We start from the raw sequence: 26,203 nt of genomic DNA on the forward strand, positions 1-26,203 counted from the left end.
GCCACCTCATCAGGAGCACGCCCAGGCGTTGTAGGGAGGTCATACAGGCATGTGGAGGCCACACACACTACTGAGTCTCATTTTGACTTGTTTTAAGGACATTGCACCAATGTTGGATCAGCCTGTAGTGTGGTTTTCCACTTTAATTTTGAGTGTGACTCCAAATCCAGACCTCCATGGGTTGATAAATTTGATTTCCATTGATACATTTTGTGTGATTTTGTTCATTCATTCAACTATGTAAAGAAAAAAAGTATTTAAAAAGAATATTTCATTCATTCAGATCTAGGATGTGTTATTTTAGTGTTCCCTTTATTTTTTTGAGCAGTGTAGTTCAGGTGAACTATCCCTTTTTAATGTTATTTTCCATCTCCCAGAGTACATTTTAGAAGGGATGGGAACAGGAATTTCACTCTATGCAACCTTTTTATTTTTTACTTCTGGTTTGTTTGTTTTTGCAAATACGTCTCAAATGTTGTTGTGACAGTTTGTTTTCTTCCATCTGTTCTGGTAATTAGGACTGTGCTTATTTGATTGCTCTTGTTCACTGGTGGATGATTGAGGTGAGTGGATCAATGATCTTCACGCATCCCTCACACAGCCAGTTACCTAAACCATGTAGATGTTTTTTTCCTCTTTCTCATCTCTCTTCTAGGAAGTGGCACAACAATGATTCATCCGCTTGTCAAATGTTCTCTCTGCTGTCGTTTCGTATACTCTTTTACGTCAGAGGTGGATGACAGCTTCTTTTTTTTTTTTTTTACCCAGAAGACAGGTTCTCAGAGATGAAGCATGGCACAAAATAAACCCCTCAAGACTCATTGTCTTGTGCGTCACTGATGACTCCCTGCCAGCCTGTTCTCTAGCTGTGGTCAGGGTTACTCAATATGTTCCCTCGTGGTCATTTCCCTAGCTCTTCCACTTTCCCCTTTCCCCCTCAGGTACTCCAGAAGGACCTTCGCTGCCACAGGCTCCAGCTACAGGTAGAGGACCTCAAGCAGCACATTGAGCAAATGACCCACCTCATCGGCATCCAGGACCAGGAGAACAAACAGACTAAAAAGTAGGTCATTTTTCTTTTACAGGGTTCAACACGTAATGTTATCACCATACCAACATTTGGACTTCGATACCGATATTCATTGTAGCATTTGATACTCTTTACCCCAGCAATACGACAGTGGAAAAATACCTCACTTCCTGTGTAAAACATGTGGCCAAGCCAACGCTCCAGCTGGAGAGCTACTTTTGTTCCAGTTGAGCAGCTGATTGCTGGAGTCTGATATGCTACAGCGGGGCTGGAACAAAAGCCTGGAATTACATATCAGAGTTGAATCATCCACCTGTATCCACTGAAGACAGAGAGTGGAAATGCAGTGATATTACCATAAGATGGCCTTAAGTCTTAAAGGGGTTTGTTAGACTTTTCAGACCTGTAAAGTGAACTTAAGTCAATCCGAGCCAGTACTCCACAAATCTGTTGTACAGATATTGCTACATGTTTTAGAAGGTATCTTCAGGCCTAATCCTACATGAATGGGAAAATATGGTCAGGTAGACACAAGCATATTAAGATGGGAATAATATTTATGAATAATTGAGTATGAGTAGTGACTCACACTGTACTATGTGAGTATGAATGGCTGTGTGCCATCCATACTTGTCATACATTACCTCCAGAGAATGTACAGTGTTGTTGTTGGTTACTTATATGAATTAGTGAATAGAGAGTATTAGTCTTTTGAATTATACTATACTAGGTGTTGCATACATATGCAACAAAATTCACTTTGGCACCTTTTACACTATAAATTGTGATACTGACTCAACAGAACATCTTTTAAGCCTGAGTTTCATGCTTTCTTCTGTTCAGAATGGTGCACATGCTGCTGCCTGCCTACAGCAGACAGTACTGGACGCTGAGGGGGTCGGGCCTGGTCACAGCTGCCGACGAGGCTGAGAACCAGGACCTGGAGCACCTGGTCCTCAGGGAGAGGGGTGTGGTGTGGGCCGATCAGGAGAAGGCAGGGGAGCAGAAGGACGAGGAGACCCAGGCTGAGGGTTCCAGGCTTAGGCCAGAGCTCGTACCCATCCTGTCATTTTCACACCTCATCTGTCCCCATCAAAACAGTCCCTGCAGTAGTAAGTCATGACTTCACACCTTATGTTGTCTTAAAATACGCAGAATTGGCTTCAACTCCCAGTCACAACGATGACATGTAAATTCCCCCTGAGGGGTATATTATCATGCACATTCTTTCTAGAAAATCTAAATATATTTTGGCAAGTTAGCTGGCCATTTATCTTGCTTTGTAGTATACCCCCCTGGTCGACTGTTTAATCATCTGTTGTAGTGCTTTATTTTCAGGCCACCAGTGGCCATACAGCAATATCTGGTGGCCCTGGGCTATTGGGCTCTATTTACTGTTGATCATGGGAGCCTACACACACGGGAGGCACCATTCTCCAGGTCCTATCACACCCTGTATAACCCAGCACCAGTGCGCCATCAGGCCTCCTTTCATGACATTCAGCCCCTAGGAGACAATGGAGCGTGAACCAAAGCTGGCCAGCAATACTTAATTACTATGTTGCTGTCCATCAAATGTCAGCAGGTGCACCCCGCACCTGTCCCCCTGCACCAGTCACATGCTTGTTTCCATGTGTCTTTTATTTTGTGTTTTTGGCCCTGTCCACTTGTGCTTATAGTTGAGTGATATCCTGTAATTTGACCCTCCTTTCACAAGCCATGAGCACAAATGTGTGGTACCAGATCTCAATAGGTCCCGTCCGTTTGTTCTATTCCCTCCGTTTTCACCTTGCAATGACTGTCCTGAAGACAACTGTTATTATTTATTTAAAGATACATTTATTGAAAGGCCCAGTGCAGTCAAAAATGTATATATATATATATATATAGTGTTTAAGTGTTCCCTTTATTTTTTTGAGCAGTGTATGTATATATATATATATATATATATATTCACTGCTCAAAGAAATAAGGGGAACACTTAAACAACACAATGTAACTCCAAGTCAATCACACTTCTGTGAAATCAAACTGTCCACTTAGGAAGCAACACTGATTGACAATACATGTCACATGCTGTTGTGCAAATGGAATCAAGGTTCACTACAACATTCTGTGAAATCAACTTGTCACTGGATTACCACTGCCATTAAACCCTACAACTCATCCACGCCGCAGCCCGTCTGGTGTTCAACCTTCCCAAGTTCTCTCACGTCACCCCGCTCCTCCGCTCTCTCCACTGGCTTCCAGTTGAAGCTCGCATCCGCTACAAGACCATGGTGCTTGCCTACGGAGCTGTGAGGGGAACGGCACCTCAGTACCTCCAGGCTCTGATCAGGCCCTACACCCAAACAAGGGCACTGCGTTCATCCACCTCTGGCCTGCTCGCCTCCCTACCACTGAGGAAGTACAGTTCCCGCTCAGCCCAGTCAAAACTGTTCGCTGCTCTGGCCCCCAATGGTGGAACAAACTCCCTCATGACGCCAGGACAGCGGAGTCAATCACCACCTTCCGGAGACACCTGAAACCCCACCTCTTTAAGGAATACCTAGGATAGGATAAAGTAATCCTTCTCACCCCCCTTAAAAGATTTAGATGCACTATTGTAAAGTGGCTGTTCCACTGGATGTCATAAGGTGAATGCACCAATTTGTAAGTCGCTCTGGATAAGAGCATCTGCTAAATGACTTAAATGTAAATGTAAATAGGCAATTAGCAAGACACCCCCAATAAAGGAGTGGTTCTTCAGGTGGTGACCATAGTTCTCAGTTCCTATGCTTCCTGGCTGATGTTTTGGTCACTTTTGAATGCTGGCGGTGCTTTCACTCTAGTGGTAGCATGAGACGGAGTCTACAACCCACACAAGTGGCTCAGGTAGTGCAGCTCATCCAGGATGGCACATCAATGCGAGCTGTGGCAAGAAGGTTTGCTGTGTCTGTCAGCGTAGTGTCCAGAGTATGGAGGCGCTACCAGGAGACAGGCCAGTACATCATGAGACGTGGAGGAGGCCGTAGGAGGGCAACAACCCAACAGCAGGACCGCTACCTCCGCCTTTGTGCAAGGAGGAGCAGGAGGAGCACTGCCAGAGCCCCGCAAAATGACCTCCAGCAGGCCACAAATGTGCATGTGTCTGCTCAAACGGTCAGAAACAGACTCCATGAGGGTGGTACGAGGGCCCAACGTCCATAGGTGGGGGTTGTGCTTACAGCCCAACACCGTGCAGGACGTTTGGCATTTGCCAGAGAACACCAAGATTGGCAAATTCGCCACTGGCGCCCTGTGCTCTTCACAGATGAAAGCAGGTTCACATTGAGCACGTGACAGAGTCTGGAGACGCCGTGGAGAACGTCCTGCTGCCTGCAACATCCTCCAGCGTGACCGGTTTGGCGGTAGGTCAGTCATGGTGTGGGGTGGCATTTCTTTAGGGGGCCGCACAGCCCTCCATGTGCTCGCCAGAGGTAGCCTGACTGCCATTAGGTACCGAGATGAGATCCTCAGACCCCTTGTGAGACCATATGCTGGTGCGGCTGGCCCTGGGTTCCTCCTAATGCAAGACAATGCTCGACCTCATGTGGCTGGAGTGTGTCAGCAGTTCCTAGAAGAGGAAGGCATTGATGCTATGGACTGGCCCGCCCGTTCCCCAGACCTGAATCCAATTGAGCACATCTGGGACATCATGTCTCGCTCCATCCACTAACGCCACTTTGCACCACAGAGTGTCCAGGAGTTGGCAGATGCTTTAGTCCAGGTCTGGGAGGAGATCCCTCTGGAGACCATCCGCCACCTCATCAGGAGCATGCCCAGGCGTTGTAGGGAGGACATACAGGCACGTGGAGGCCACACACACTACTGAGCCTCATTTTGACTTGTTTTAAGGACACTACATCAAAGTTGGATCAGCCTGTAGTGTGGTTTTCCACTTTAATTTTGAGTGTGACTCCAAATCCAGACCTCCATGGGTTGATAAATTTGATTTCCATTGATCATTTTTGTGTGATTTTGTTGTCAGCACATTCAACTATGTAAAGAAAAAAAGTATTTACTAAGAATATTTCATTCATTCAGATCTAGGATATTATTTTAGTGTTCCCTTTTATTTTTTTGAGCAGTGTGTATTTCTACACTAAGAAATTATAATAATTCCCTTTTATAGTTTAAGAAAAGACTGCCTAAATGTCTGCCTGTTTTAGCGGGATGGCATTTTGGCCTGCCTGGTAACATCACCAAGTGGTAAATTAGTTAATAAGAATGAGTTCCAAACCTCTGCCAATAACAGATTTAAGATTTAATAACATTTTTCCCTTCCCCATTCAGGCCACCCCCAGACAGTCCTAGAAAACGTATTGCTTGAGAAATTGCTCTTTGCTCAGAAGCTATTTTTGTTTCTTTGTTTTCAATTAAAATGGTTAAAATCACATTAAAGAACTTGTTACCCACAAATTATTTCATATTTAGATTTTTTTTAAATGGCTGCATTGAACTTTTAACCCCTTACACTTGTGGGCTTTGGATAGGGATAGAGCTAAATGTTTCTTACAGGAAAAACAAACAAATATGGATATGTATAGCCATGGTAGAAATTTAAAGGGAACTGTGGAGATTATGGGAAAATTATTAGACTAAAGGTTAGGCCAACCGTTCAGCTGACACGAGACTGAATCCAAACATTTCACTGTTGATTTTATGTGCATTTTTAAATTTACTGTAGTTTTTTTGCCGCATTTGTTTTTTAACAAAATCTGAAAATTCTCCCCGCAGTAACATGATAAGAATATTCTTGGGAAATTTGAGATGGGTGCAACAAAAGACAAAAACATTCAAAGGTTTGAGTGTGAGGTCTAACTGATGTTTCCAAGTGGCCACACACCTCAAGTGTGCACAGTTCCAAATTAATTTCAATGCAGTTTTACGACTCAGAAGTCCTCAACTATACATTGCTTTTTTGAGCTCTCATAACTGTGCCGTTTAGGAATTAGAGCAAGCATACTTGTAGTTGTTTTATCTGGAATACAGCCCTGCATCCTCGCCTTTACACAATTATTGTTGCTTACACAATCCAAAACAGTCCATTTTTATAAATCACAATTTGGGTCAGGTGGGTGAAATTTGAGTGCTTGTTCTATTGCCAACATGACTAGCAAAATGATAAAAATAGGATCTTAGTGTTAGGCTTTCACAAAGCAGTTCAGAGAAACAGATTGTAATTTTGTGTGCACGGAATGGATTCATGGGTAAATTCAAATGCGTGGTCATTCTGTTCAGGACAACCCAGGGTATAACACCATGATATTTTGTAACTGTACATCAAACATAGTAATCATACATGTTGACAATGTATATTACATGAGTTTTATGATATGGAAATGTGAAGTGCACATTGGGACTCATGGGTGTTAGGCTTGCTTGTATGACATCAAAGCAGTATTTATTATAATCCTTAGCATCTCATCTTTCAAAATACATAGAGTCCTTGCAATTTACAGCATTTCCCTCACTCAGACAGAACATTTTCTAAAGTTGGCAAATTTAGTGGAAGGGATGGGGGCAACTTCTTGTCGTGTGCGGTGCTCAAGTTCGGAACGGCTGTCAGTCAAAACCCATACAGAGCTGTGAAGTGCAGAGCCTGAGATCTGACATCATGTATAGCATGTTACTGTACAGACATTACGTTCCAATGTAGGTGCTTATCAATGTCCAAATCTGCCATTTTCAACCCAAATGGAGATACAAGTGTAAAGGGCTACCCATTCTTTAACCAAGCAAGTGTACAACAGTAGATTTTGCTGCGCAGTTCATGATGACTATTCACATTTGCCACAGCCAAATGCTGAGGCACGATTGTGTCTGTTCTATTGATAACTTTGCAGGCTGAGCTGTGATGCTAGTCATGCTGTGTGTTGTGCTGATAACTGGTGGGGTGGCATGGTATTCATGAAGGAGGCGGTGTTGTTGAACATACTGTTGTCTGTCACTCAGGTGCCGAGAAACATAAGAGGAGAGTCTCTCTGCGCCTTCAACCCAATCCATCATCGAAAGGTAAACCTGGCTTTACTCTCCCTCAGGCCTGCTAACCTGGTCATTAATCTAACAGCTTGCCACATGGAATACTTCATAGTGACAGTCCGAGGGGATCAAATATGTCCATCAAAGTCATCACTCCTGTGGTAAAAGCTCTGTTTCAGCTGTTAATTGTTCATCAGCAATTTCAGTTGTGCTAAAACTGGTTCCAGGATCCACTAGAATAAACTTGGGGTGTTAACAGAGAAGGCTTGTTTCAGAAGACCACAAAGACTGGAATGGTTAAAGTAATGAACTGGCAATATTAAACATCCCCACTGTAGTGGTCAAACTGAAGTGCGACCATGAGTAATATTGATCTGTGGATTAAGTGTTTTTTATTGTTTTATTCCCACTGATCGCTGGTGTTTAGTGTAACAACTTAGTTTCCCTTCTGCCAACCTCAAGAGATGATGGGACATCAATTGGCACTTCAACTGATTCTTAAGCGAGGAAAAATAAAAAAAAATAGGCATTCTGTAAATAAACTACAAAAACTATTCCGACATGAAATAGAATGTAATTTCCAGTTGTTCAGCAAAGTGGACTTTCTGGTCTGGAACTAAAGATATTTTGTGAAAATGAAATAACACTTGAGACCCCTTTAGAGAAAGAAAAGGACTGGGAAAACCTTTAGGGAAGTACAATAAGGAAGTATGTGAAATATGGCCGTCCAAATTGTCTGTAATGATATTTTCTGCTGAACAGGTGGTCTACATTTGATTGAAATACATTGTGGGAAACGTCAGCTACAGTTTTAAAGAAAACAACACCAGATGACCACGGCGCAACAGGAAATGGTTTAAAAAACACTTTTTACTAGGGCTGCCACAATTACCGTTTAACCGTCATGAAAATAAAATAATCCTCATAACAGTTTTAAAACGTGTTTTTTGTGGAACAGCTGACTGAAGGCTGGACAGCTGGGCATTTGTGCGGCTGAGTGTTTCTGGGGACGGCCAGGCATTTGTGCGGTTGAGTCTGTTTCTGCGGTAACATAGACTTAACTTAAGGGTTTATCATAGTCCAAAACCGGCACACATATACACTTCAGTTTTCTAGAATATTGGACCGTTAGCTTTCATACCTTTCTCATTCTCAGTGCAGCTCAAGCAGTTTCTCCAATTGTGAACACATTCAAATGAATAGAGGATGCGTACCGGAGACGCGTTGGTTGGGAATTGTAGGAAGGTGTGTGTTCGGGCTTTGTGTCCCCTGCAGATGGTGGTCTCAGAGCCAGGTAGCTATGTCACAATGGGACACTGGACTATCACTTCTGTGTATGATTTACGCTTTTGATATGAAATAAGATCTTGTCCAAATCATGTTACCTGTTTGTGTGAAATCTTTGTTTTTTTCTGTGTTTGTGTAACTCGCATCAGAGCTTGAGTATGGAAATCCTCCATATCCAACCTTTTTATTACTGCACCATCTCTAAGTGGATACGAGGGCAGGTCACCACACATGACCCTCTCAATAGGTTTCTGCACCCTGCCAGTCCAATGCCTTGTACCCATCCCTTTATCTCCCTTCAGCACAGGATGGCCCACACAATTTCAATCTCTCTCCTGCAACCTCGTTCTGTGCCAGTCTTACTTGTTCCTGCTCGATCACTCTCTCCCTCCTTGCCCCCCTCCCCCTTTCCTCCATATCTTGTACTCAGTCAATCCAGCATCCAGCCCTCCCAACCCAGGCTGCTCAAACCTCATTCATGAAAATGCAAATTCACTGCAGTGAAAAGAAGGTAGGCAAGGCAAGCGTAAAACGCCCCTGCCCCGTCAGCAAGAACAGCAGCAGTGCTATAAAGAGGGAGGCAGCAGCCAAGCGACCCTAATACGGTGCTGTCTCCACCAGAAATAGCACCTCATGCATGTATTAATCCTACAAGCCAAAAATATGTGATTGAAAGAACTTGGCTGCCATTTATTGCCGGGCCAGATCTCCATCAGAGGAGCAGTACCATTTATCACTGTCCCCTCATCCTGTCTTGCTATCTGAGCTGTGACTCAAATTTCCTAAATATTGCTTTCTGCTCTTCACATGAATAAATAGGTCCATTAATCTTCCATATCTCCCCCTCCTTTTTATGATACGCAAATATGTTGTTAAAAATGTGAGCATTTTTAAAAGCTTCTACATTAAACCATTTAGTTGATTGTTCTATTTTGTCCGTGGGGGGGTGGGGTTAGAGTAGGCAAATTGATATGTCAAATCCACTACCACACAGCTCACATTTCTGGGAATTGCCTCCTCCTCAGTAAAATGTAGTAGGTAGGAAGCGGCGTCACAGGGCTGTGGTCAGCAGCATGTAAATGATGCAGCCGCAGTGTCTCACTGCAACAAGTGAGTCTGCCTCCTCTTGCTCTGATGCAACGTGCTCTCCACTTTACTCTTACACACCAGCTTTTATACTCAAACAACCCTGCTAACGTTCTTTTGGTGACATAATCCTCATCATCTCAGCCAGGTTTTTATCATAGTCTTCCTATTCTCGTAAAACATTGTATTTATTCATGTTAATACATTTAAGCTCTTATTACATAATTAAATCCCAAAATTTTATTCATAACATTTAGGCCGGTTAATGGAAGACCCATATATATTAAAACGACTTTGGTGGATATTAAAAATTAATTGTGTAGCCTATATCAATTATTCCCATTTAATCAGTTGTATGTAAAGTTAGTTGTATCTAAGTTAGTCTTGATCAAATGACCAATAATTAACAGTATGTTGTGTGTATGACTCATCCTCACTGATGACTAATATGGTGATCCATTCAGTGTAGCTGTATCCTTTATACGACAGGTTGCTAAGCGTGTGAGTCATCCATTATGGCTAGTGATTGTGAACCACTTATACCATGAAATAACTTAGGACTAATCATAGGATATGTCCACTCCTGCTTTGTCGGCCATAAGTTGTTTTCCCTCGTTCCTTGCTTTGTGTTCCATAAGGATTTTATGTGGCCTTTTTATGTTTACATGATTGGTTAAAGGTCCATTGCAGCAGATTTTATCTCCATATCAATTCATTTCTGGATAACAATTAAGTAATCTTACCGTGATTGTATTCCATAAACATTGTCAAAAATAAGCGAAAATAGCTTCTTAGCGAAGAGCAATTTCTCAAGCGAGAATTGTTCTAAGACTGTATGGGGAGGGGAAAACTGAAAATGATCTGTTATTGGCAGAATGGTTTGGAACTCTCTTATTGGTCTATTAAGTAGTTTGCCACCTGGCGATGTCACCGGGCAGGCCAAAACTCCATCCCACCAAAACAGGCTTAAATTTCAGTATTTTCAAACAGCTCTTATTAAACAGTTATTCCAACCACATAGTGTGGAAATATACACTGAGTTTACAAAACTGTATGAACACTGACCAGGTGAATCCAGGTGTAAGATATTGAATCCACTTCCTTATTGAATCCACTTCAATCACTGTAGATGAATGGGAGGAGACCGGTTAAAGAAGGATTTATGAGACAATTGAGACATTGCTTGTGTATGTGTGCCATTGGGGGTCAATAGGCAAGATAAAAGATTTGAAGTGGCAGTGGTCTAAGGCACTACATCCAGTGCAAGCTGTGACACTAGAGATTCTGGGTTTGGGTCCAGGCTCTGTCGCAGCCGGCCACGACCAGGAGACTCATGGGGCGGCGCACAATTGGCCCAGCATCGTCCGGGTTAGGGGAGGGTTTGGTCGGCAGTGATGTCCTTGTCCCATCGCGCACTAGCGACTCCTGGGGCGGGCCAGACGCAGTACGCGCTGAAAATCGTGTTTTTTACTGCACTGGGCCTTTAAGTCTTGGTTTCTTTGAAACATCAAATTATATTTTTCTTTTGCCTTACTCGATTTGATTCATTTTCTTCTTTCCCCTACTTAGCCATATTCAATGTCACAGTAGCTGGGCTTGTCGGGACTGGTGAAACTCAATTTGTGGGCATGAATGTGTCCCGGCCCTTTCTCCCTTACACCTCTGATTAATGTCTGCACTGTGTAAAGGTCACCAGGTTCACTTTCTTTGGCTACCTCTACAACTGCCAAAAGATGAGAACCCTTATTAGGCCTGCTGCAGACATGGACTTCTCCTTTCAGTATTTTACAGAGAGGTTATTCCTTCATCTTTCAATGGTAGTGATACGCTGTGTCTCATTTTTATACCGGCGCCAACTAAGATCTATTCAGATGTGATTGATTTTCTTAAAATATGATTATGGTGCTCTAACACAGATGGTAAGGCCATGCGGGGGTCAAAGTTCTCAGAAGGGTGATCATTTTGGATTTAAAATAACACTCCAGACCACATGAATGTCTAAGACTAGATAGTGTATGTAGAAATTGTAATGGACATACAGTTGAAGTTGGAAGTTTACATACACCTTCGCCAAATACATTTAACCTCTTGCTCCTACCTGGCACGCAGGCGTCCCATCTAGAGCTCTGGAAATGCAAATGCGCTACGCTAAATGCTAATAGTATTAGTTAAAACTCAAACGTTCATTAAAATACACATGCAGGGTATTGAATTAAAGCTACACTCGTTGTGAATCCAGGCAACAAGTCAGATTTTTAAAATGCTTTTTGGCGAAAGCATGAGAAGCTATTATCTGATAGCATGTAACACCCCAAAAGACCCGCAGGGGACGTAAACAAAATAATTAGCATAGTCGTCGCTACACAAACCGCACAAATAAAATATAAAACATTCATTACCTTTGGCCATCTTCTTTGTTGGCACTCCTAGATGTCCCATAATCACTATTGGGTATTTTTTTCGATTAAATCGGTCCATATATAGCCTAGATATCGATCTATGAAGACTGTGATAAACGGAAAAAAATTGCGTTTCATAACGTAACGTCATTTTTTTAAATTCAAAAAGTCGACGATAAACTTTCACAAAACACTTTGAAATACTTTTGTAATGCAACTTTAGGTATTAGTACACGTTAATAAGCGATAAAATTCATCAGGAGGCGATGTCAATTCTATAGGTGTCCGTCTCGAAAAAATGTCTGGAGAGAGCTCGACCAAAACATCCGGTCGGAGACCGGAGGGAATCGATTCCCTTGATTCAGTTTGACCAAGAATCAAAGCTGAATCAAATGACAAGACTCCAGACAACGTGTGGAAGCTGTAGGCACTGCAACCTCGGCCTCATTTAATTCGGTTCACTTTGAACAATTCCTGGAAGTAGCGCAAGGATATTTATTTCCATTTTCAGATGATCAGATTTTCCTGCACTTTTCGATGAAACGCACGTTCTGTTATAGTCACAGCCGTGATTTAACCAGTTTTATAAACGTCTGAGTGTTTTCTATCCACACATACTAATCATATGCATATACTATATTCCTGGCCTGAGTAGCAGGGCGCTGAAATGTTGCGCGATTTTTAACAGAATGTTCGAAAAAGTAGAGGGTCGATTTAACAGGTTAATCTCAATTTTTCATCATTCCTGACATTTAATCCTAGTAAAAAAAATCATTGTTTTGGGTCATTTAGGATCACCACTTTATTTTAAGAATGTGAAATGTCAGAATAATAGTAGAGAGAATTATATATTTCAGCTTTTATTTCTTTCATCACATTTCCAGTGGGTCAGAAGTTTACATACACTCAATTAGTATTAGTTTACATACACTCAATTAGTACCCCCAACAGCAACTTGCCCAAGCCTTCCCCATTTCTCCTTCTCCCAAATCCATTCAGCTGATGTTCTGAAAGAGCTGCAAAATCTGGACCCCTACAAATCAGCCGGGCTAGACAATCTGGACCCTTTCTTTCTAAAAAATTATCTGCCGAAATTGTTGCCACCCCTATTACTAGCCTGTTCAACCTCTCTTTCGTGTCGTCTGAGATTCCCAAAGATTGGAAAGCACCCAAACTGCTACAGACCTATATCTATCCTACCATGCCTTTCTACGGTCTTCGAAAGCCAAGTCAACAAACAGATTACCGATCATTTTGAATCTCACCATACCTTCTCTGCTATGCAATCTGGTTTCAGAGCTGGTCATAGGTGCACCTCAGCCACGCTCAAGATCCTAAACGATATCTTAACCGCCATCGATAAGAAACATTACTGTGCAGCCGTATTCATTGATCTGGCCAAGGCTTTCGACTCTGTCAATCACCACATCCTCATCGGCAGACTCGACAGCCTTGGTTTCTCAAATGATTGCCTCGCCAGGTTCACCAACTACTTCTCTGATAGAGTTCAGTGTGTCAAATCGGAGGGTCTGCTGTCCAGACCTCTGGCAGTCTCTATGGGGGTGCCACAGGGTTCAATTCTTGGACCGACTCTCTTCTCTGTATACATCAATGAGGTCGCTCTTGCTGCTGGTGAGTCTCTGATCTACCTCTACGCTGACGACACCATTCTGTATACTTCCGGCCCTCTTTGGACACTGTGTTAACAACCCTCCAGGCAAGCTTCAATGCCATACAACTCTCCTTCCGTGGCCTCCAATTGCTCTTAAATACAAGTAAAACTAAATGCATGCTCTTCAACCGATCGCTACCTGCACCCACCCGCCTGTCCAACATCACTACTCTGGACGGCTCTGACTTAGAATACGTGGACAACTACAAATACTTAGGTGTCTGGTTAGACTGTAAACTCTCCTTCCAGACCCATATCAAACATCTCCAATCCAAAGTTAAATCTAGAATTGGCTTCCTATTTCGCAACAAAGCATCCTTCACTCATGCTGCCAAACATACCCTTGTAAAACTGACCATCCTACCAATCCTCGACTTTGGCGATGTCATTTACAAAATAGCCTCCAATACCCTACTCAACAAAGTGGATGCAGTCTATCACAGTGCAATCCGTTTTGTCACCAAAGCCCCATATACTACCCACCATTGCGACCTGTACGCTCTCGTTGGCTGGCCCTCGCTTCATACTCGTCGCCAAACCCACTGGCTCCATGTCATCTACAAGACCCTGCTAGGTAAAGTCCCCCCTTATCTCAGCTCGCTGGTCACCATAGCATCTCCCACCTGTAGCACACACTCCAGCAGGTATATCTCTCTAGTCACCCCCAATACCAATTCTTTCTTTGGCCGCCTCTCCTTCCAGTTCTCTGCTGCCAATGACTGGAATTAACTACAAAAATCTCTGAAACTGGAAACACTTATCTCCCTCACTAGCTTTAAGCACCAACTGTCAGAGCAGCTCACAGATTACTGCACCTGTACATAGCCCACCTATAATTTAGCCCAAACAACTACCTCTTTCCCAACTGTATTTTATTTATTTTGCTCCTTTGCACCCCATTATTTTCATTTCTACTTTGCACATTCTTCCATTGCAAAACTACCATTCCAGTGTTTTACTTGCTATATTGTATTTACTTTGCCACCATGGCCTTTTTTGCCTTTTCCTCCCTTCTCACCTTATTTGCTCACATTGTATATAGACTTGTTTATACTGTATTATTGACTGTATGTTTGTTTTACTCCATGTGTAACTCTGTGTCGTTGTATCTGTCGAACTGCTTTGCTTTATCTTGGCCAGGTCGCAATTGTAAATGAGAACTTGTTCTCAACTTGCCTACCTGGTTAAATAAAGGTGGGGGGAAAAAAATTGGTAGCATTTCCTTTAAATTGTTTAACTTGGGTCAAACGTTTCGGGTAGCCTTCCACAAGCTTCCCACAATAAGTTGGGTGAATTTTGGCCCATTCCTCCTGACAAGAGCTGGTGTAACTGAGTCAGGTTTGTAGGCCTCCTTGCTCGCACACGCTTTTTCAGTTCTGCCCACACATTTTCTATAGGATTGGGGTCAGGGCTTTGTGATGGCCACTTCAATACCTTGACTTTGTTGTCCTTAAGCCATTTTGCCACAACTTTGGAAGTATGCCCTGGTCATTGTCCATTTGGAAGACCCATTTGCGACCAAGCTTTAACTTTCTGACGGATGTCTTGAGATGTTGCTTCAATATATCCACCTAATTCTCCTCCATCATGATGCCATCTATTTTGTGAAGTGCACCAGCCCCTCGTGCACCAAAGCACCCCAACAATATGATGCTGCCACCCCCGTGCTTCACGGTTGGGATGGTGTTCGTCGGCTTGCAAGCCTCCCCTTTTTTCCTCCAAACATAACGATGGTCATTATGGCCAAACAGTTCTATTTTTGTTTCATCAGACCAGAGGACATTTCTCCAAAAAGTATGATCTTTGTCCCCATGTGCAGTTGCAAACCGTGGTCTGGCTTTTTTTATGGCGGTTTTGGAGCAGTGGCTTCTTCCTTGCTGAGCAGCCTTTCAGATCATGTCGATATAGGACTCGTTTCACTGTGGATATAAATATTTTTGTACCCGTTTCCTCCAGCAGCTTCACATGGTCCTTTGCTGTTGTTCTGGGATTGATTTGCACTTTTCGCACCAAAGTACATTCATCTCTAGGAGACAGAACACGACTCCTTCCTGAGTGGTATGATGGCAGCGTGGTCCTATGGTGTTTATACTTGCGTACTGTTGTTTGTACAGATGAACATGGTACCTTCAGGCGTTTGGAAATTGCTCCCAAGGATGAACCAGACTTGTGGAGGTCTACAATTTGTTTTCTTTGCTGATTTCTTTTGATTTTCCCATGATGTCAAGCAAAGAGGCACTGAGTTTGAAGGTAGGCCTTGAAATACATCCACAGGTACACCTCCAATTGACTCAAATGATGTCAATTAGCCTACCAGAAGCTTCTAAAGCCATGACATCATTTTCTGGAATTTTCCAAGCTGTTTAAAGGCACAGTCAACTTAGTGTAACTTCTGACCCACTGGAATTGTGATAGTGAAATAATCTGTCTGTAAACAATTGTTGGAAAAATTACTAGTGTCATGCACAAAGTAGATGTCTTAACCGACTTGCCGAAACTATAGTTTGTGAATGAAAAATTTGTGGAGTGATTGAAACATTTGTTTTAATTACTCCAACCTAAATGTATGTAAACTTCCAACTTCAACTGTATGTTCCCCTATTTATTTATTTATTTATTGTTGCAGGTATGCTCATGCCACCATGAAACCCCCTAGCGGTTTTGTGTTTATTTTGACAGTCGTGGGGGGCAGCTAACAATGCATCTACCCAATAAATGCATTCATAAGTAATGGGGCCTGTGTATCGTGCATACACTGGTCACAGAGGTTTGGGTAGGCAAATGGAACAATTGTGGTGCTTTGTAATACAGAGCTGGAAATAAAACTAGCTCTCTTGTCTGAGGCACGTTCAGAGGGGGTGAGTTGTAGAGTAGTTGAAAAACGAGTTTTAATCTTCCGACTTCAACTGTATCTATTTTCAAATAACTGCTCTTTTTCATGACCGTAAATCGATTTAGATAAACAAATCGGTCATTAAAAAATCTGTGCTGCCCTCTGTTGAATTTTGAAATCCCGATGTGGACCTCGAGCCAAAACGTTTATCATGGGATTAAAAATTTTAAAAAATTAATCCCTGGGCCATGTATGACATTTCTATGGCAAACAACTGGCATGTTGTTAGTGAATACCCACATGCTGAAGCCGACAGCCTACTGTGATTTAGACTGGATAATGCATTCTTATCTTGCACTTGAGATCATACTAGTAAACCAAGTAGCAAGGCCTCACCAACCACTAACAGAAAAAGTGTTCTGGCTGAACAGGATGAACCCTGGACCCTGTTCAGGGAGAAGCAAGTTTATAGAACGCTCCTATGTAAATGTGTGTAGAACAGATGTGACTGTTTGTCAAGTAAAATATGGAACTCTTTACGTTTTATATCCGCAACATTCCAAAGGTCTTAACATAGTGAATACATTCAAGGTGTATGCACTTCCATGTAAGTGCTTGGTGGAGGATGTTTCTAAATTACTTTACAGAATTTTTTTTTTTTTAATGTTTTAATAAAAGTCAGGGTTGAGGTCAATTCCATTTGACCTCGCTCAATTCAATAAGTGATATGTAGAGCTATGCCTAAATAGAAAAATCCTCTAATTGTCAATTCACAGTGCATGGATTGGACTGTATTGAAATGGAATTGACCTTGATGAAGTGTGGTGTGTAACATGATAGCAATTTATTTGATCATGCATAGGCCAAAATTTGTTAGGTTCTTTGTGGCTTCTTCATAAAAAATAAATCATATTGATGTTGTTTTCTAGGCCCAGCAGCCCAGGTGACAGTGATGGAACCCATTCCCAAGAAACATACCAGGAGGAAGCTGGCAGTGTCTCCACCAAACCCTGGGAGTGTTGTCTCCGCCTCAGCGCAGGTTCCCATAGTCCTCCAGGAGGTTTTAAGACAGGAGGGGATGTTTCCACTGCTCTACACTCCAGATGCCAGTGGTACACTCAACAGGCCTTCACTCCTGCCCCGACAGCACTATGCAGTCAATGACCCCAACATGACATTTGACATTGAAGATGAAGACAATGAATCAGCTCTTGCCAACGCTACCGTCGTCCTTTACCAATGTAGCCCCAATCATCAAGCGGTATCTTCGTGCCCCTTGAGTCCAAGCCAACAGCAGGCTCCCCGAGCCAATGCCATGAGCAAGCCCCCCAAAAGGTGGGTGTGGTATTGTCAAAGATGGTCATCATACTCCATCATTTCAACAGTCCAGTTTAATATTAGCTGCTGAACAATGTAAAACAGTGCATACATTCATAGATTAAGACATTCTCAGTATATATATATATTTTTTTTTGCCTCTATTACTATTACAACAATTCTCATTTTTATTTTACTCATTTTGTCCCAGGTGACAGAAATTGTATTAGGGTTTCCAAGTACTTATTTCTAAATGTTGAGCTGCCTTGTCTCTTAAGATTTAGGTACGAGCAAGTGGCAGTGAGAGAGCTCAGAATTGTCTAACATATCCGAGTGCGGTACTCATTCCAGTCTGTTTATATGTTTTGGTCACATGTAAGAGACTGTTCAAATATTGAGAAGGAAATTGCCTGACTTGTTGTATCCCGCAGACTGGAGATACCGTCTCTGTTGGACATCCGACATGGCAAGACCTACATGGCCATGACTTCGGCTGTGCAGGGAAAACGCAAAATGAATTGGTAAGTGTGGTTGTGACATACTCAAAATACATGTTTCTTAGTGAAGTATCAGGGAAGGAAGTGTTGTGCTGCTCAGATATTAACACATTTCATCTCTTGTGTTTCCATCTCCCTCTAGCAGCAGCAGAGAGCAGGAAATCCTTTCAGCACCCAAGCACATAAAGCAGGACCCCACAGTAGTAGCAAGACCACTAAGAGTGCGTCTTTTTGCTGGTTAGTACAACAATACCAGTATTTCTCCCCTGAAGTGACCCAGGGAAAGAGTGTAGCTTGCTTTCATTCGCTATTTATGAAAATACCTTAAATGTGTGGCTATTTCCCCCTCTAAAATCCCCATGTTCATTCCAGTTAGTGGTGCTTACACTCAGAGCTCATGCCTACATCTCTCAGCTGCAACACAAAGTTCAGGGCAGGGCCAGGCCAGAACATGCTTTTTTTATATGCCTGTTATGAAGGACACTTGCTTTTAGAAAACCAAGCTGTTTTTAAATCTACAATGGAGCTTGTCTGCCTGTTAATTATGGCACTTATTATTTTCATTTTAAGGATTTTGTTTGGCTTTTGGACAAAACTGCAGAATTTGGTTTCTCATCCGATTGCATACTTTTAGTGTGATGTGTATTAGACAGCAATTTGTTTTATTGTTTGATTTATGTATGTTCAGTAATCTAAAAATAACTTATTTTTTATTTTTTAATAATGGGATTTTTCACACTGCAAAGGAAAAACATTAAATTTGAAGCTCTCCATACAGACGGGGGTTCTATCTAAGCATTGTGTTTCTCCTTAGGGTCAGAGGAGAACAAGCCCAGAAGAGTTACGAGGAGTGTTTCTGATGGGAATCTTCACCTCTTGGATGTTCAGAGGAAAAAGTCCATATTCTATAAAACCTCCCAGAAATTCAAGAGTGTGACAAAGAGGATGTGAGGCCTGCTTTTGACCAGATGTTGCTGATGTCATGTAGAAATTAGGGAATCGTGTTTAGATGTGGAGAGAGAAATTAAATCCTATGGATTTCTTGGATAGTTTTTGCTTGAATTGTGTATGATTCTGTACTTGTTCTTATTTTTTATGTTTTTACATTTTTATTTCCTACATTAACATTTGTTGTACAGATAATTTGCTATTGTTATTTAGTAATAAAATGTTTAGTTAACTAGTAATGTATGTGGTTGGTTTTTGACATGAATAATTCAACTCATCCAATAATTTTTTCTCATGGTTCTTTTCTGGGCTTTTCCCTGTTTAGTATACATATATTTCCTTTCAATGTAAAATTGAACAGAAGGGGTAGATTGCGTTATCAGACATGCAGCTTTACTGTCAAGTCATGTGAATGCTGTTGAAATGGAGATTTGTGATGTTTGTTCATTCTGCTTGTAACCCATCTGTATAGGGAAACTCATTCACCTGTGGAACTTTTTTCACTGTTCAATATCAGGCTACACATCATAAACAGAAATGGAGGGCTCATTAAATATTAGGTCAGAATGTTGAACAGTGTTAAGAATTCCAACTTACTGAGAGCTGTATTGAGCCCCATCTAGTTGCCACTCTTAAGTAAATACATTTGTTTTCGACCAGCTCTAACAATAGGTGTTGTACATGCACTTTGATACCAGCTTCAAAGAACAAATCTGACCTACATCATGTCTGGAAAGAAGCCAATTCATCACTTTAAATTCAGTCTTTTAGTTGCACAGCATCCAATGTGATCTTTATTTTTAGCCAGGAAGTTAATGCCAGGTGCACAGATGGGGAGTCTACCTGTGCTGAGGACGTGCCCTCCCAAACGCTGAGTGCCCTGTTGGGTGGTGGTATACAGTGTCTTCAGGAAGTATTCACACACCTTGACCTTTTCCAATATTTGGTTTTGTTACAGCCTGAATTTTATACATACATTTAGATTTTCTGTCACTGGTCTACACACAATATCCCCTAATGTCAAAAAGGAATTATGTTTTTAGAAATGTTTACAAATTGAATTAATGAAAAGCTCATGTCTTGTTATGGCAAACCTAAATAAGTTCACAAGTAAAAATGTGCTTAATAGTTGCATGGACTCACTCTGCAATAATTGTTTTTAGAATTAATCAAGATGCCGGAATGGAAGGAAACAGCTGAGGGATTTCACCATGAGTCCAATGGTGATTTTAAAACAGTTAAGAGTTCAATGGATGTGATCGGAGCTGACAGGATGGATCAACAACATTGTATTTATCCCACAATACTAACATAAATTAGAATGAACAGAATACAAATATTCCAAAACATGCAGCCTGTTTGCAATAAGCCCAAAAAACAATACTGCAAAGTAATTATCTTGTCCTGAATACAAAGTGTTATGTTTGGGGCAAATCCAACACCGCACTGAGTACCACTTCATATGTTCAGTCATGATGGTGGCTGCGTCATGTTATGGGTATGCTTGTCTTCGGCAAGGATGGGAGTTTTTTTTAATATAAGAAATAGAATAGAGCTAAGCACAGGCAACATCCTTGAGTAAAACGTGGTTCAGTTTGCTTTCCAACACACTGGGAGACAAATTAAGCTTTCAGTAGGACAATTACCTTAAACAGAAGGCCAAATATACAGGAGTTGCTTACCAAGACAACATTGAATATTCCTGAGTGGCCTAGTTAGTTTTGACTTAAATCAGCTTGAAAATGTCTGTCTAGCAATTGCCAACAACCAACTTGACAGCTTGAATACATTTTTAAAGAACAATGGGCAAATATTGTACAAAGCAGCTGTGATTATAACATGTGTTTTGGAAAAAGTCAATGGATGTGAGTCCTTTCTGAAGGCACTGTATAAATATTTTTTGTATAGCTGTTCTGAACCCACTGCCCGCAAGTCATTATGCCAAGTTAGCCTGTTGGTTTGCCCTGTACAGGGTTCGGCGCGCCCGGGTTGCGCCTGTTTTCCAGTCTGCCTTGTATGGAGATTGCGCACGCCCGGTATCCAAACGTGCATTGCTTGAGATGCGGTCACCGGTCAAGTGTGTGTAGCAAACTACCACAGCAGCATAATATTTAATTAACACACGATAACACTGGATTTACGTCATCAATTTCGGTCTGGTTGGCTGATACGCGCAGCACAGAGGCAGAAAGACAAAGAAGAGAGCCTGAATCAACGACCCTCCGACTCAACTCCATCCCTTCTTCCGTCGGAAGTTGCACATGTGTGTCAGTGCAGCAGCAACACAGGTATTCTAGACTAGCTAACCACCACTCAAATATCAACACAAACCACTAGCCAGCCATATCAACACAAACCACTAGCCAACCAGCCATATATCATAAATTGGAAGATTATGAATATTATATTATAAAGTTATTTTAAAACGTTTAATTTTGAACACCTCTGAAAGGTCTGGTGCTGCTCAATGCAAATATCAGCACTCTACTGCACAAGTACTGACACCTCTCATTCACAAGAAACTCTTCATTGTGTTTTTTTCTCCAAGGGAGGCAGGTCTTGACAAAAGTTTATTAACTTCCTCTGAGCCAATGAGGTGACTACTGCGTTTTACCCACTGACCAATGGGACAGATTGAGAGATTGTAGGTGGATGTTGCTTAGCAACTGCAGGTAGACTCTTGGATCATGTTGGTATCATTGTCTTATCTTACCTCCCAGAGAGACAATACATGTTATGTGTTGTGACTTTTGAAGATGACATCTGTGTGAATGCATCAAAGTATTTGAAGTTATTAAGTCTGTTTTCTCATTCTTAAATTTAAACATGTTTTCCTTTCATAATGCCACTGCGCAGTGTCCCAATAAGTCAGACCACTTTTAATTGAATAAGATAAATACCCAAAGCCTATACTGAGCTTACAAAACATTATGAACACCTGCTCTTTTCATGAAATAAACTGACCAGGTGAATCCAGGTGCAAGCTATGATCCCTTATTGATGTCACCTGTTAAATCCACTTCAATCACTGTAGATGAAGGGGAGGAGTCAGATTAAAGAAGGATTTTTAAGCCTTGAGACAATTGAGACATTAGTTGTGTATGTGTGCCATTCAAAGGGTGAATGGGCAAGACAAAAGATTTAAGTGCCTTTGAACAGGGTATGGTACAGTGGATGCTGCTGAGGGGAGAACGGCTCATAATAATGGCTGGAATGGAGCAAATGGAATGGCACCCAACACCTAGAAACCATGTGTTTTTTATTTTTCCTTTATTTTACTAGGCAAGTCAGTTAAGAACAAATTCTTATTTTCAATGACGGCCTAGGAACAGTGGATTAACTGCCTGTTCAGGGGCAGAATGACAGATTTGTACCTTGTCAGCTCAGGGATTTGAACTTGCAACCTTTCAGTTACTAGTCCAAAGCTCTAACCACTAGGCTACCCTGTCGATGTATTTGATTACATTCCACTGATTCTGCTCTAGTCATTACCACATTTACATTTACATTTACATTTAAGTCATTTAGTAGACGCTCTTATCCAGAGCGACTTACAAATTGGTGCATTCACCTTATGACATCCAGTGGAACAGCCACTTTACAATAGTGCATCTAAATCTTTTAAGGGGGGTGAGAAGGATTACTTTATCCTATCCTAGGTATTCCTTAAAGAGGTGGGGTTTCAGGTGTCTCCGGAAGGTGGTGATTGACTCCGCTGTCCTGGCGTCGTGAGGGAGTGTGTTCCACCATTGGGGAGCCAGAGCAGCGAACAGTTTTGACTGGGCTGAGCGGGAACTGTACTTCCTCAGTGGTAGGGAGGCTAGCAGGCCAGAGGTGGATGAACGCAGTGCCCTTGTTTGGGTGTAGGGCCTGATCAGAGCCTGGAGGTACTGAGGTGCCGTTCCCCTCAAATCAAATCAAATCAAATCAAATTTATTTATATAGCCCTTCGTACATCAGCTGATATCTCAAAGTGCTGTACAGAAACCCAGCCTAAAACCCCAAACAGCAAACAATGCAGGTGTAAAAGCACGGTGGCTAGGAAAACTCCCTAGAAAGGCCAAAACCTAGGAAGAAACCTAGAGAGGAACCGGGCTATGTGGGGTGGCCAGTCCTCTTCTGGCTGTGCCGGGTAGAGATTATAACAGAACATGACCAAGATGTTCAAATGTTCATAAATGACCAGCATGGTCGAATAATAATAAGGCAGAACAGTTGAAACTGGAGCAGCAGCACAGTCAGGTGGACTGGGGACAGCAAGGAGCCTTCATGTCAGGTAGTCCTGGGGCACGGTCCTAGGGCTCAGGTCAGTTGAAACTGGAGCAGGAGCATGGCCAGGTGGACTGGGGACAGCAAGGAGTCCTCATGTCAGGTAGTCCTGGGACATGGTCCTAGGGCTCAGGTCCTCCGAGAGAGAGAAAGAAAGAGAGAAGGAGAGAATTAGAGAACGCACACTTAGATTCACACAGGACACCGAATAGGACAGGAGAAGTACTCCAGATATAACAAACTGACCCTAGCCCCCGACACATAAACTACTGCAGCATAAATACTGGAGGCTGAGACAGGAGGGGTCAGGAGACACCCTCACAGCTCCGTAGGCAAGCACCATGGTCTTGTAGCGGATGCGAGCTTCAACTGGAAGCCAGTGGAGAGAGCGGAGGAGCGGGGTGACGTGAGAGAACTTGGGAAGGTTGAACACCAGACGGGCTGCGGCGTTCTGGATGAGTTGTAGGGGTTTAATGGCACAGGCAGGGAGCCCAGCCAACAGCGAGTTGCAGTAATCCAGACGGGAGATGACAAGTGCCTGGATTAGGACCTGCGCCGCTTCCTGTGTGAGGCAGGGTCATACTCTGCGGATGTTGTAGAGCATGAACCTACAGGAACGGGCCACCGCCTTGATGTTAGTTGAGAACGACAGGGTGTTGTCCAGGATCACGCCAAGGTTCTTAGCGCTCTGGGAGGAGGACACAATGGAGTTGTCAACCGTGATGGCGAGATCATGGAACAGGCAGTCCTTCCCCGGGAGGAAGAGCAGCTCCGTCTTGCCGAGGTTCAGCTTGAGGTGGTGATCCGTCATCCACACTGATATGTCTGCCAGACATGCAGAGATGCGATTCGCCACCTGGTCATCAGAAGGGGGAAAGGAGAAGATTAATTGTGTGTCGTCTGCATAGCAATGATAGGAGAGACCATGTGAGGTTATGACAGAGCCAAGTGACTTGGTGTATAGCGAGAATAGGAGAGGGCCTAGAACAGAGCCCTGGGGGACACCAGTGGTGAGAGCGCGTGGTGAGGAGACAGATTCTCGCCACGCCACCTGGTAGGAGCGACCTGTCAGGTAGGACGCAATCCAAGCGTGGGCCGCGCCGGAGATGCCCAACTCGGAGAGGGTGGAGAGGAGGATCTGATGGTTCACAGTATCGAAGGCAGCCGATAAGTCTAGAAGGATGAGAGCAGAGGAGAGAGAGTTAGCTTTAGCGGTGCGGAGCGCCTCCGTGATACAGAGAAGAGCAGTCTCAGTTCAGTTCCACGAGCCTGTTCTCCCCAATTAAGGTGACACCAACCTCCTGTGGCATGGTAGTAGGTGCCAGGCGCACCGGTTTGTGTCAAGAACTGCGTCGCTGCTGTTTTTTTTAAGATCAACAGTTTCCCGTGTGTATCAAGAATGGTCCACCACCCAAAGGACATCCAGCCAACTTGACATAACTGTGGAAAGCTTTGGAGTCAACATGGGCCGGCATCCCTGTGGAACCTTGAAGAGTCCATGCCCCAACAAATTGAGGCTGTTCTGAGAGCAGAAGGTGTTCCTAATATTTGGTATACTGAGTGTATACTGCCAACCCATTGGAAAATGCCTTCCTTAATTGAGAGGTAAATGTGTTATAGTACTTTAACAATTGCCAGATTTTCTACTGCAGAATAATGGGGCAGGCCTACTATTATCAAATGAATACTGCTAACTGCTATAGTTATAGTTGTGCTATTAAAAAACATCAATATTACAAAATGAAACATTTATTCCCATACTTTCCTAGATCCTATGTTCTTTATTGTCAGGTTGCATCTTGTATATTTGTATGATTTTCCAGCTGAGGGGAGTTTGACTGGGCTTTTAAGGGAGGCTAATACTGATATAGCTGAGCGCGAGAGAGAACATGGTTTGGGCGGTAGATGTTGAAGTTTAAGACAGATTGCAGCTTGCTATTTCCATGACTGGTAAGTAGGAAAATAAGCACAGACTCCCACACAAACATACGCACTCCCCTCCTACAATGCTGCCGTCTCCCACAAGGCAGTGCGTCACAGCTGTGATCCTTTAGTCTCCTGACTAATTAGAGAAACTGAAGACTTAAGACTTCTTCTTGAGTGAAGAGTTGCTTTTTATTGTTTCAGTCACCCCCCTTCTTTCTTACAGTAGTTTTTCAGCTTTTACTTTTACTTAACTACACTTTTCTCTGTGGCGTGTCTTGGTTCGGTTTATCTTTGTAGGTGGCTGTGTTTCTGTAAGTCTGTTTCTCAACCCAAATCCAAAAAGGATATATTAAATGTAGAGATCAGACAGGGTGACATAATTATATGTGTATGAAAGACATTATCACCCAAAAATATTACCAAAAAAGAAGGGTGGAGAAAACCATTTGAGATTCACCACTTCATCCTCAGGAGTGTCCAGTACAAGTGTTAAAAAATCTTCTTACGCAAGTAATATCACAGTAATGACAATCATTATAAACCACAAAACAAGAGCATGTCAACAGAACACAAACTCACCTACAGACAAATAGAAGTCAAGTTATTCAATGCACCTTTTGGAAACATAATCTAGTCATAAATGTTACTATATAATACTAAATTACTCTTTGCTTGCATACACTTAAATACATTAAGACTCTGGTTACCATTCAAGCTACTGTAAACCACTCTGCAGAATAGCATTCTATCGGCAGTATAGAAATGAACAATGCTATTTGATTGTGAAGGTAGGAATGAATTCTGTCCTTGATAATCAGGGAGGGAAAACAGACAAAATAGTATCAAGCTTTTCTCTTGCAAGCTTAAAATCTATTTTGATCCAGTGTTTTTTATCAGTGAACTTATTTTCTCCTGAGCCTAAATAAACGTTTTACA

The 26,203-nt window shown here is 42.4% G+C and overlaps 1 protein-coding gene across 5 annotated transcripts in view; it reads left to right on the plus strand.

Moving 5' to 3' along the window:
• Positions 1 to 20,203, plus strand: part of LOC118393973 (kinesin-like protein KIF18A) — a 30,176-nt gene extending 9,973 nt beyond the window's left edge. For 4 of the 5 annotated variants that reach the window (XM_052462534.1, XM_052462532.1, XM_052462535.1 and 1 more), the window contains exons 12-18: positions 942 to 1,063; positions 1,874 to 2,142; positions 7,007 to 7,066; positions 17,240 to 17,645; positions 18,059 to 18,148; positions 18,267 to 18,361; positions 18,939 to 20,203. In XM_052462534.1, coding sequence (XP_052318494.1) covers positions 942 to 1,063; positions 1,874 to 2,142; positions 7,007 to 7,066; positions 17,240 to 17,645; positions 18,059 to 18,148; positions 18,267 to 18,361; positions 18,939 to 19,075 — 1,179 coding nt within the window. In that variant the 3' untranslated portion in view covers positions 19,076 to 20,203. The remainder of the gene's footprint in view (positions 1 to 941; positions 1,064 to 1,873; positions 2,143 to 7,006; positions 7,067 to 17,239; positions 17,646 to 18,058; positions 18,149 to 18,266; positions 18,362 to 18,938) is intronic. The other variant, XM_052462536.1, reaches the window with a different exon arrangement.
• Positions 20,204 to 26,203: the final 6,000 nt, after the last annotated feature.

The sequence above is a fragment of the Oncorhynchus keta genome, chromosome 14, assembly GCF_023373465.1.
Source record: "Oncorhynchus keta strain PuntledgeMale-10-30-2019 chromosome 14, Oket_V2, whole genome shotgun sequence".
Taxonomy (NCBI): Eukaryota; Metazoa; Chordata; class Actinopteri; order Salmoniformes; family Salmonidae; genus Oncorhynchus; species Oncorhynchus keta.